At 42.6% G+C, this 13,666-nt stretch overlaps 1 protein-coding gene across 1 annotated transcript in view; it reads left to right on the forward strand.

The window, feature by feature from the left end:
• LOC134956863 (dimethylaniline monooxygenase [N-oxide-forming] 2-like) overlaps positions 1-13,666 on the forward strand; it is a 105,752-nt gene that overhangs the window by 22,913 nt on the left and 69,173 nt on the right. The window contains exon 2 of the mRNA XM_063938756.1: positions 4,778-4,966. Coding sequence (XP_063794826.1) covers positions 4,778-4,966 — 189 coding nt within the window. The remainder of the gene's footprint in view (positions 1-4,777; positions 4,967-13,666) is intronic.

Here is a 13,666-nt window from a genome sequence, read left to right on the forward strand (position 1 = left end):
CCACCCTCTGCCCTGACTCCCCCATGCTCTCTAAAATCCCACCGGTGCTACACCCGCTTGCTGGTCATACCTTTACATGCTGACGCCTCTTACGTGTTCTTCCCCTTGTTTCAGCACCCCCTTCCCCGCTCACACCACTGTTTGGTAATCCGTAATTCCCCCCAGGCTGCCAATCCTCGTCATTCCAGCCCTGGCGAGATATGGGTATTCGGAGAGCATATCAGTTGATGGATACATCAGATATAATAAGCTTCCCTGAGCTACAAACTAAATGGGATTTACCGAGTAAGGAAATTTGGAGATACCTTCAAATTAAACACTTCCTAATGACTTTTTACTCTCCAGCGAAGGGTAGATGGGCAGTGAACTTGTTTGAACAACTGTGTCTCTCTCATACTTATCCTCGTCACACCCTCTCTACATTTTATAAATGGATAATTGAATATAGATTTTCTTCCCAACCTAAATTTGTTAGGGACTGGGAATTGGACCTGGCGGGACTGGTAGATGAAGACGACTGGGAGGGCATTTATAGTAAACATTTTTCATCCTCTGCCAATGTTCTGGTGCTGGAAACACATTACAAAGTACTTACGCGTTGGTACCGCTGACCGAACATATTAGCTAAAATATACCCCGGGGTACCCAATACATGTTGGAGATGTAAGACGGCGGTCGGCACCCCCATACATATATGGTGGGAGTGCTCCCTCCTTCAGCCTTATTGGTGTAAAGTAGTAGAAGCGGCTAATATTATAGTGGGTGAAGATCTGCCTCTTTGCCCCAACTTTTGGCTCTTAAACCATACACACAGACCCAGATCTCAATATAAGAAATCTCTACTTCACCATATCTTGAGTGCCTCTAAGGCTGTTATCCCTGTACATTGGAAGTCAGATGTGATACCCAGGAGTGGAGCGCCCGTTTAGATCACTATATGGCTATGGAGGACCTTATTTCAACATTAGAAATGAGAAACATATCCTTTACAACTATATGGCATCCTTGGCTGATATATAAAGAATCAGACCACTATAAGTTGTCTCACTAAGAGGTACCACACCTTCTCAAACTTATTAGGTGTTTTTTTGTTGTTGTTGTTGTTGTTGTTGTTGCAGAATTATACTAGCCCCGGGGTCGGGTGGAGAGAACCTCTTTCTATCTATCTATTTTTTATATATCTTCTTTTTCTCTTTTCTGAGTAACCTTTCTTCTATTCTATCTGCATTTCTCTCCCTATGCTTTCCTTCTTATTTTCTTCTTTTGATATTCTATACATAATTTGATTATTATTATTATTTAATTATATTGGTCTGAAATGTTTGGTGTGTTTTATAAGATATTGCAGGACATATTTAGAGATCTGACTTTATATTTGTTTTTATATTGTATATGCCTTCCAGCTTTATTCTTTATTTATGGTATGCTTTATAAGATCTCTGTATTGAACAAATTTTCAATAAAAAACAATTTGCAAAAAAAATAATAATAATGCAGTTATATGCAATTAAACTTTCAAAACACACATTTTACAAAGGTTTCCACTATTTTGGCCACTACTGTATACTATATTCTTCCAAAACTGCCGGCACTCATCAATCAAAACAATTAGCCCCGGTGCACAAATGTAAATCCAAGGTTCCCAAATAAAGAGCAGCACTCAGGAGGCATGAACACTGATGCAAAACGAACTTGGGGCCTAATTCAGATCTGATTGCAGCAGCAAATTTGTTAGCTAGTGGATAAAACCGTGTACACTGAGGGGGAGTGGGGGGTGGGGGCGGCGCTATAACATGTGCAGAGAGAGTAAGATTTGGGTGGGGTGTGTTCAAACTGAAATCTAAATTGCATTGTACAAATAAAGCAGCCAGCATTTACTCTGCACAAACAAAATAACCCACCCAAATCTAACTCTCTCTGCAAATGTTATATCTGCCCCAGGCTCGGACTGGCCCACAGGGGTACAGGGGAAACCACCGGTAGGCCCCACTGCCTGGGATCAGGTTCTTGACTGTGCACTTGAATTATATATTATACATGTGTTACCTTATACTGTACAGAATTATGATGTATTCTCTACAGTAGATTGCTGTCATTAATCTGGCACATTATCATGCATGCACTAGCATTAATTACTATATAAATTATCAAGGAGTCCAGACCAGGTACTCTATAATGGTTAGCCAAACCTCTGTGGTGGCTGGCCACACCCCCTTTGGAGGATGGCCACACCTCTAATCATGGGCCCCTACCACTGCATACCCCCGGTGGGCCCTTCATGTTCCAGTCCGACACTGTCTGCCCCCCCTGCAGTGCACATGGTTTTGCCCATTAGCTAACAAATTTGCTGCTGCAATCAGATCTGAATTACCCCCCTGGTGCATTGAAGGTTTGCATTTCAAGGTCTTAGCCCCTTTGTTAGGTACCACCAACGGCAATACAAATACATAAACAACTTATTAAGCAGCCCCCTTAGCATATGCCATCGCAGCTTCTGCTCTCCACCGTGCCGATGACTGGATGTCCGAGAGTAAAGCACTTCCAGGCAGTTACAGTCAGGTTGTTGAATAGCAACCAGACGGATTGCGCTACACTGCAAGGAACCACATCACCATCTTCCGGTAACGCACACTAGAGAAAATAGAAGGCAAAGGGGACATCACAAACTGCAGCATATACTACCAACACATGTATAAGTATAAACATAAAGTATACATATAGAAAAAGAAAAAGTAAAAATTGAGAAGAAAATATATGTATATACAAAAAAAATAAACAGAAGATCTCACTCCCTCTAAGGGAAATAGCAGTACAGACAATGAACATCATAATAGCTTTCAACAATACTAAATATACTACAAACACCAATAGGAGAAAGTAAAAGTACAGGGACAGTAGCCTCATCTCAAAGATAACATAAGGCTGTTCCAATTAATGTTATCATTCAGTCCCATAGGTACTAAAGAATTAAGTCTAAAGATCCAGCGTGTCTCTGTCAGTAGCTAGGACTAGGCTCTATTACCCCCTCTCGGGAACTCAAGGATATGGTCAATAACAAAATATATCAAAGTTGAAAGAATACGGTGTGCAACTGGCTGATCGATCACTCTGCCAGATAAAGATGGATGGCAGATCTATGTAATGCCATTCTGTCTCTGAATTTATGGGTCGTCTGTTCTACATTATATAAACAACATGGGTAAATTATAATATAGATCACATGTAAAGTGGTGCATGTCAGCACATGATGCGTGTCATATATCTTTTGTGAATGTGGATGCATAAAAGATCTACATGTTACAATATATTTACAAGCCACACAATCAAGGCAGCTATAACAACCAGCAGGTTTAGTGTTTACATTCCTGTAATATCCATCACCATCAGATGATCCTTGAGGTTATGTCACCTTCCTCCCACGTTTGGGGCTGCATTTCAGCAAATGGAGTTGGGGATTTGGCCAGGATTAATGGTGTCCTTAATGCTGAGAAATACAGGCAGGTACTTATCCATCATGAAATACGATCAGGGTGGTGTCTGATTGGCTCCAAATTTATTCTGCAGAAGGACGATGAAAAAACACATACAGCCAATGTTATTAAAAACTATCCTCAGCGAAAAGAAGAACAAGTAGTCCTGGAAGTGATCATATGGCTCCCACAGAGCCCTGATCTCAACATCATCGAGTCTGTCTGGGATTACATAAAAAGACAGAAGGATATGAGCAAGGCTGCATCCAAAGAAGATCTGTGGTTAGTTCTCCAAGATGATTGGAGCAACCTCTCTTTCGAGTTTCATCAAAAACTGTGTGCCTATTGTTCCAAGAGAACTGAAGCTGTTTTAAAGGCAAAATGGGGCAGTACAGATGGTGTAATGGTTAGAATTACTCACAGCACTGAGGTCATGGGTTCGATTCCCATCTTGGTCCTAACTGTATGGCGTTTGTATATTCTCCCTGTACTTGTGTTGGTTTCCTCGGGGTACTCTGATTTCCTCCCACAATTCAAAAATATACTGGTAGGTCAATTGGATCCCAACAAAATTAACCCTAGCGTGAATGTTTGTGTGTACATGTTGGGCCTAATTCTGAGTTGATTGCAGCAGCAATTTTGTTAGCAATTGGGCAAAACCATGTGCACTGCAGGAGGGGCAGATATAACATGTGCAGAGAGAGTTAGATTTGGGTGGGGTGTGTTCAAACTGAAATCTAAATTGCAGTGTAAAAATAAAGCAGCCAGTATTTACCCTGCACAGAAACAAAATATCCCACCCAAATCTTACTCTCTCTGCAAATGTTATATATGTCCCCCCTCCAGTGCACATGGTTTTGCCCAATTGCTAACAAACTTGCTGCTGCGATCAACTCAGAATTGAATAAAGGGAATAAAGATTGTAAGCTCCACTGGGGCAGGGACTGATGTACATGGCCAATTATTCTCTGTAAAGTGCTGAGGAATATGTATGCGCTATATAAATAACTGGTAATAAAGTGTGGTCACACCAAATATTGATTTGATTTAGATTTATTTTCTGTTCTTTCACTTTGCATTTTGTTAATTGGTAAAAATAAACTATTAACTATTTTTTGAAAGAATTCTTACTTTGCAGTATTTTTTCCACACCTGCCTAAAACTTTTGACCACCTTAGCTAAGACAACAATTCGTTAAAAAATGCAAAACTTTTGGTAAACTTTGGAAATGTAATTGTGAATTAACAGCAACATTCTCATGAACAAGTGCTCAAAATAATAGTGATCCATCTATGTATGTTCTGTAGGAAACTGCAGAAGAAGGGAGAGCCAGCATTTACAAATGTGTGTTCACAAATACCTCCAAAGAGATGATGGGCTACAGTGATTTCCCAATGCCACAGGACTTCCCTGTTTTTCTGCATCATTCCAAGATCCTAGAATACCTCCATCTATATGCAGAGCATTTCAATCTCCTGAAATACATTCAGCTTGAGGTAAATAATGATAAAATAAATGGTCAGTGTTGAAGCTGTCTGATGAGCATTTCTTAACTTAAAAAATAAATAAAAAATGGTATATATCTAAAGCTGGCCTTACACCGGACCAACTTTCTTCCAACCATCCAACTAGTTGGTTGTTTGAAATAAAAATCTGGTAATGACAATTACCAATTTGCTCCCAAACACCGGAAAATTGACAAAACGGTGGTTCAGACAAGTTGTTTAGCCAGCTTGACTGAACAACATTTTTCATCTGTTTTTGGGCATTTGGGAGCAAATTGCTGATTGCTATTTCTTCCCATACATTGCCAGATGTTTATTCAAGCCAATAAACTAGTTGGATCTTTGGGGTTAAGTTGGTCTAGTGCACAGGTTCTCAAACTTGTTCCTTAGGACCCCACACAGTGCATGTTTTGCAGGTCTCCTCACAGAATCACAAGTGAAATAATTAGCTCCACCTATGGACCTTTTAAAATGTGTCAGTGAGTAATGAATACACCTGTGCACTTGCTGGGTTACCTGCAAAACATGCACTGTGTGGGGTCCTGAGGACCGAGTTTGAGAACCTATTGTCTAGTGCACAGGTTCTCAAACTCGGTCCTCAGGACCCCATACAGTGCATGTTTTGCAGGTCTCCTCACAGAATCACAAGTGAAATAATTAGCTCCACCTATGGACCTTTTAAAATGTGTCAGTGAGTAATGAATACACCTGTGCACTTGCTGGGTTACCTGCAAAACATGCACTGTGTGGGGTCCTGAGGACCGAATTTTAGAACCTAGTTTGGACTCAAAAGTATGTGTTTGAACTGACTAATTTATTTACAGTGTGTCATTATTCAGAAAGGCAACTAATTGGATATTTCTTCTGCAGGGTCCACAGTTTATCCACAGGATAATATTGGGATATGAGGTAGCTTCAGCGGAATGGCACCAGTCGATCAAAGCTTTCAGCCTCCCAGAATGCAATGGGCCAGTCCCTATATCCCCGCCTCCTGGCTCAGGCAATTCAGTTTTTTGTTTGGTGCGGCAGGAGGCTGCTGGTTTTTAGCAGCCATAAGATTTTTATTATTTTATTTTTATAGCCTTATTATTTTTGAGCGATCTTTCTAAAAAAAGTCTTATACGCACCTTACAAAGAGTCGCTCCAACAACTCTCCGCCAGGTCGCAACACGTGTACAGTGCTGTTTCGGCGGGTGTCTGTGTGGATGTACTAGCAAGTCCAGCAGATGTTACCAGACTGTGGCCGAAGCATGGGGAGACAGTAAGGCGTTTGTTCCGCTTAGCGAGTAAGACGCGAGACACAGCCGCACTGTTTTCGGGAGGAGTCGGCCAAACAGTTGCTGCCGCGGCTGCCATCTCGGGTGCACCAGCACTAGGCCTCAGGGATCATAGGCTCCAGGGGATAGTGTGAGGTCGCGATCCCTGGGGTTGATGTCAGCAGTGGGGAGTAAGATGCTCCACTGGTCACCCCTCCTCCCGGTTCATGACCAGTTTCCTCTGAGTTTCCTGCCATGAACTGATTTCCCGCTTCCGTCTGAGATGCTAGATATCTAACTTACCCAGTCGCAGCATAGGCGGCTGTGTCACTAATGCATCTGTGTTCACTTGGCCTTGTGTTCACTGATACCCAAGTGAACACATATGTTATTATGTTATCTGTGTTCACTATTTGCATCTGGATCTACTCAGTGTTTGATAGCGTATTGATCGATCCTGGAAGCGGGATTAAGTCTCCCTGTATCCTGCTCTCCTGAGGCAGGTGATACAGTGCTAAGTCTCTAGCTACCATTGGGGTACGAGTAGCTGGATAAGTGCCTGATGCTTATGAGTCTGATAAACTGTTACTGTTTATTTCACTGTGCGACTGAATACGTTAAAAGTCCTATATAAGGTAATGCAGTAATTTTGTTTTTCCTACATACCTGAAATGTATCTGTAGTTGAATATATGTATGCTCATATTGCTTATCATACTAATGTATAACTTGTGACTGATTGCTAGTGCGGCTGCTGACCTTTACTATACTATACTATATTTCTGTCAGTTTTGCTGTCTTTATATATACCAATCCTCAATGCTGGTGCAAAGCAGGGAGGGATCAGATTGTATATCACTTTAGCAAGCTTAAAGTGAATACGGTCACAAATTGTGTAGCTAACACCATACAGGTGTGTGATTTGTTTACCATGTCTAAGAGAGGCAAGGGTGAGGAGGATACACTCTCCATAGCAGCACCGACATTGATATCATGTTTTTCATGCAAAGCAGAGTTAACCTCTCAAGATCTGGTACAAAATGGATTATGTGCGAACTGTTACAGCTTTCACCAAAGCTTCCTTAATAATCCAAGGCAGGCACAGGTTCAATCAGAACCCCCATGGGCTCCTTTGCACAAACATTATCGAGTATAACTGAGCGGATAATGCCAGCTCCCATACCAGGGATAGGTTTCCCAGTTAACCCTTACATGCAACATTCCCCCGGGGTCTTATAACATCCAGCTCAGGAATCTGCAGCCTTTCAACAAAAACAGGCTGAAAGGTCTGTGGAAGGTAAATCACATAGACATGAAACAACATCTTCACGGTCTATACATGTTTCAGAAGGTGACACTTTGAAGGAGGAGGATGGTTCCTCGCATTCTGGGTTTGTATATAGAGGTGAGGATGAAGGTCACAGCTCGGTAGATATACCTGAGCTAATTAATGCTATGAAAGCCATTCTATCCTTAGAGGAGACAGCAGAGCCTGTGTTAAAATCCAAGGCACCTGTGTTGAAATAACAACAAGTGTGGACCACCTTGCGCACCCTCTTGGTGACCGGGTAAAAACGGGGTTAACAGATATAAAAATATCCTCAATGTTCCACTCTCCCCTTTATTTACTGGGATATATAGTGATATAGTCCAAATATAATTTCAACGAGCGGACTCCAACATCAGATGTCCAATTTCTTGTTCTCTTAGTCTCTCCTTTCTCCAAATGGGAAACCAATTTCATGTGGACCCCAAAAACAGAAAAGAAAGGAGAATATGGAGTAATATTGTTTTTATTCAAGAAATTTAAAAGTTTATATATAAAATCGGTATTTCCCAAAAAGGATTTAAGATAATAAACTTAAATACATATACAGCAATCCACCAAAGACTAGGCTAGAATGCGTACCGGATTTCGTGGGGTGTCATGAAATGTCCACCCTAAACAGCATGTTAATATACCAAGGATTCCCCTCGATCTTTCCAGGTGCTGTATCAGTCTCAGGATCTGCAGTATCCAGGAGATCAAATACCGGCTCAGTGCAGTCTCCCCAATCAGATCACCAACGCGTTTCTGCTCTCAAGGGAGCCTTTTTCAAGGTGTGAGGTGGACTTTACTGCTCTGGGTTTTTATGCCCCCCAGAGTGATCTGATTGGTTGTTACTGCACACAGCCTAATTGGTGTCTTTGCTGTCTAATTTTCTATTTAACTTCTTCCCTTTTTGCTTTAGTGTGTACAGGGGATTTGTAAAAGGTCTCAAACCAAATTTGGAAACTAAGATGAACAATAAATCGAGTTTTTAAATCCGATTTGCGGCGTGCGTTCCAAACCCTGGAACGCACGCCACTTCCGCTTCCGCTCTCGAACTTTTTTTCCGGCGTGCGTTCCATACCTTGAGACGCACGCCGCTTCCTATTCTGTGTACACTCCTTCCGGCGTGCGTTCCAAACCCGTGGAACGCACGCCGCTTCCTGTAGCCGTCTCTTCTCGTAGCGGCTCACTGTGAGAGAGGAGGTTTGTTTAAAACCCTCATTACCGTGTTCCATCCTAAAAGGGATAATGTACTCCCTATACAGTGCACCTACCCCATAATGATAAATAGGGCAACTATACATACAAATACGAAAACATGTGAAGAACATTGGTACATCTTAAATATCAGTGCGTGTAACAACAATCCATGTACAATAATTCATGCATAATAAATTCTGAACATTTTTAGAATCAATTACAAACTTGTATTCTACCTGTGTTGAAATGTCCCAAGATGGTCAGATCTGAATTTCCAAAGTCAGAACAGCTGATGGAAATCATGCAAGAGGCTTGGGTCACACCCAGTAAGAAGCTCATAATTCCTAAAAAATGGAATTCTCATTATCCTCTTCTGGCTGGGGATTGTTTGAAAAGGGAGGTTGCTCCCATAGTAGATACGCATGTCATTCGGTTGGTGCGTAAATCTACATTACCTCGGCCTTCAACATCATTAACCACTTAATTGACAATTTTTTCCTCAAAAACCAAAATTTTCCAGGGGTTTTTATGAGTGAATTAGGTATAGAACATGAATTTAACCCTATCCAAAATGATTTTAGTAAAAAATAAATAAATATATATATTTTAAAAAAATAAATACATTTCATTTAACGGGAATATCGCGACCATCAGAACATCGGAAACATCGTGACCATTGCGGCTTTAATTTTGAAAGCCGGGATAGCCTCCAAGTATACAGGGGGGGGGGGTCTGGGGGTGGCTTGGGGGGGTTAATTTACACTTCCCCTGCAGCTGCTATTGTTTGCATCTGCGGGGGGGGCGTCCTGCCATGCTGACCGATCAGCAGTGATCGGCAGCACGGCAATCAGTAGAGGAGGGTGCGGGGAGGCAGAGGGACCTTCCGCTCCCTCTGACAGCAGCAGCGGAGGGAAGTTTCCCTTCCCTGCCACTGCTAACACTGTCTATCTGACTGGTCACATCCTGTGTGAACAGGTCAGATAAAGCACTTGCAGGCATGGTCACATCTGACACGACCATGCCAGGCAAGTGGTTAAATGAAGTAACGGATAGAAAAATAGATGGTTTTCTAAAATCAGTTTTTTTCTTGTTGGGGGCAGTTGTTAGACTGGCCATGGATTCAGCCTGGATGGCGAAAGCAGTGGGGGCCTGGGCTGATACATTGGAAGATGACCTTTCATTGGCGTCTAGAGAACAAAAGTCCCATATTGCACATATTAAACAAGCAGCTGCCTTTATGGAAGAAGCAGCCTTGGATATTAGCTTCTCAGGCATCAGCCTCAGCAGTAGCAACACGCAGAGCGGTCTGGCTACGTACATGGAAGGTTGACTCAGAGTCCTTGCCTTTTGCTGGAGATATTCTTGTTGGTAAAAGTTAAACAATATTCTGGAGTCAGAAGCAGACTATAAGAAAGTGAAGTTTCCTTCTACCTACAAGTCTAAACCTAGTTTTCCAGTTTTTCGATCCTTTTGGACCCAAGGAAAAGTGAAAGGAAGGGGTTACGGCAAACCGTCCCAATCGGATAAGTCTGGAAAGACTAAAATGCATTGGGTTACCAGAAGGCCTGCTTTCAAACTAGAAGATAAACCATCAGCCTAATGGCATGGACGTCCGCCTGGGCAGCAGTCCACCACAGATGCCTGGGTGCAAGAAGCAGTATCTCATGGTTATGCATTTGCCTTTAAGAAACACCTTCCACAAAGATTTGGAAACGAAGGCCAGGGCTTTACATGAGGCAGTTCAGAAGTTGCTACAATTACGGGTAATAGTACCAGTCCCGCCTGCACAACAGGGACAATGTTTCTATTTCAATCTGTTTCTAGGCAGAAACCGAATGGGTCATAGCGGCCCATTCTCAATCTCAAAGCTCTGAACAAATACATTTGGGTGCCTCATTTTCATATGGAGACTTTACGTTCCATTATCTTGGCCATGGAGCCGGGGGATTTTATGGTATCCCTAGATATCCAGGATGCTACCTGCTCCTATAGCACCATCCCATCGGTGTTATCTCAGGTTTGCTATCCTCCGGCAACATTTTCAGTTTCAGGCCCTACCATTGGACTAGCTACAGCTCCAAGAGTGTTCACCAAATTTTGCTGGTGATTGCGGCTTATCTCCGTCTTCAGGGGATAAGAATTTTCCCATACCTGGACGATTTGTTAATCCTGGCTCATTCCCAGGAAACTCTCCAGGGCCATCTGCAACTGACAATATCCTGTTTACAAAGCCACGGCTGACTCATAAATTGGGCAAAGTCATCCCTGGTTCCGTCACAACGCATGACACACCTGGGGGCTGTATTGGATTCAAGGCTTCAGAGAGTGTTTCTACCTCTGAACAAAATATCCACAATACAGACAAGAATTCAGGAGCTACTACACAGTTGAACAGTATCCATTCATGCAGCAATGCGAGTGATGGGATCTATGGTGTCAGCATTTGACATAGTGGAATATACTCAATTCCAATCAAGGCCCCTTCAGTGATTCTTTCCAGATGAAATGGACTACATCAGATGATAAAAACTCAGACTATGGTTCTTCCTCTGGAAGTACGGAGGTCATTAGCCTGAAGGCTACAGACATCCCATCTGAAAAAAGGGCAACCCTTTTGGATCTCAAAGTGGGAGATTCTGTCAACAGATGCCAGTGGACCAAAGAAGAAAGTTGCCTACCGATAAATATATTGGAACTTCGGCCCATACATATGGCACTCACTCAGCCAAAAGACATACTTCAAGGAAAACCGGTTCAGATTCACTCGGACAATGCAACGGCAGTAGTGAACCTCAATCATCAGGGAGGAACTCGCAACTAAAAGGCAATGAAGGAGGTAAGCCACACGTTAAGGTGAGCAGAACTTCATCATCCGGCCTTGTCTGCAGTGTTCATTCCAGTAGTCCTAAACTGGGAAGCAGATTTTCTCAGTCGACACGCCATTCATGCAAACGAATGGGCTTTACATCCAGAGGTTTTCCTGATTCTGGTAAACAAGTGGGAGCTGCCGGAGATGCACCTCATGGCTTCTCAACAGAACAACAAAGTTCCCACATACGGGTCAAGGACAAAGGATCCCAAAGCGACCTTCGTGGATGCTCTGTCAGTAAGATGGGACTTTTGTCTGGCCTATGTGTTTTCACCAATCATCCTGTTGCCCAGGGTCATTCGAAAAGTCAAACAGGGAAAGGGCGCCGTGTTACTAATAGCTCTGTCGTGGCCCAGAGGACATTGGTACACAGATCTGCAGAGACTGTTGGTGGATACTCCATTATATACTCCCTCAACGTCCAGATCTACTGTCTCAGGGTTCTTGTTATTACAAGCACCTGGATCAGCTGTCTTTGATGGCGTGGCTCTTGAGACTTCCATCCTGAAAGCAAAAGGATTTTCACAACAGGTAATTCAAACAATGCTTAAAACAAGGAAACCATTCTCTCGCAATCCGCTCGCATTTATTACCAAATATGGCATGCTTATATTCAATGGTGCAGTGCCAGGAAGTTTGACCCTAGGTCTTTCAGAGTTTGAGTTTCCAGAGTCCTAGCATCCCTTCAGACAGGAATGGACAAAGGTATACAGGTGGCTTCCTTGAGAGTTCAGGTGTCAGCATTGACTGTATGTATGGTTTAAAAAAAAAAGTTGCTAACCTGCAGGATGTTTGCACTTTTTTCTAAGGAATGCTTCACATCCAACCTCCTTTTGTTACTCCTACAGCTCCTTGGGATCTAAATTTAGTCCTAAAGGCGCTTCAAGTTGCTCCATTTGAACCACTGAATCAAGTGAATCTTAAATGGTTGACAGCTAAGGTTCTCTTTCTACTGGCTATTGCTTCAGCTTGAAGATTCTCAGATTTAGGGGCATTATTATGTTGCCCTACTTTTCTGATTTTTCATCCAGATAGAGCAGTTCTCAGAACCAAATCTGGATGTCTTCTTATGGAGGTCTCCAAGTTCCACCTTAACGAAGAAATTGCAGTTCCGGCTTTCCAAGGACCGGACCTTTCTACGGGAGATGCATCATTGGGTGCAGTGCATGATTTAAGGATCTATGTGGATCTTACCAGTGCCATCAGAAAGACATATACTCTCTTCGTTCTGTATGGATTTCACAAGAGAGGATGGCCTGCTGACAAGCAGACACTGGCGAGGCGGCTTCAGATGACTGTTCTCAAGCTGATGTCTCTGCTCACTCTACTCGTAAGGTAGGTCCTTCATGGGCAGCCCAACATGGTGCCTCAGCTGAACAGATACTGTATGTAAGGCAGCCACATGGTCTTCTATTATCACATTCATTAGACATTATGCCTTTGATACCTTTGGCTCTCATGACGCTGAATTCGGGAAAAGGATTCTCTTGTCAAATCAGGAGCTGCTCCTCCACTAATATTGCTTTAGGACATCCCAATGTTATCCTGAAGATAAACTGTGGACCCTGCAGGAGAATAAGTAGTTATGGTAGACTTACCATCGATAACTCTATTTCCATGAAGTCCAAAGTATCCACAGGGATCCCACTCTGACGCACCTGATTTGAGGATCCTTACACTTACTAACCTCTTCCCTCTTATGTGGAAGTGTGTGTATGTGTTCTTCTTGCCTGATTTGGGCTCTCTATGATGCTCCTGCCTTGAGCTTTGGAATATAACTAAATTGCCCTGAGCCAGGATGCGGGGATATAGGAGACTGGTGCGTTGCATTCTGGGAGGCAGAAAGCTTTGATCGATTGGTGCCATTCCTCTGACACTTCCTTGTATCCCAATGTTATACTGTGGATACTGTGGACTTCGGAGATATAGAGTTATCGACGGTAAATCTACCATAACTACTTATTTTAAAGGTAAACAGAAGAAGATGTTCAAAATAACTTTTTAAATTTCAGTTGCGTTCAGATTTTTGTGTACAGATATTTAATGGCAACAAAA

Source organism: Pseudophryne corroboree, chromosome 9, assembly GCF_028390025.1.
Source record: "Pseudophryne corroboree isolate aPseCor3 chromosome 9, aPseCor3.hap2, whole genome shotgun sequence".
In the NCBI taxonomy this organism is placed as follows: Eukaryota; Metazoa; Chordata; class Amphibia; order Anura; family Myobatrachidae; genus Pseudophryne; species Pseudophryne corroboree.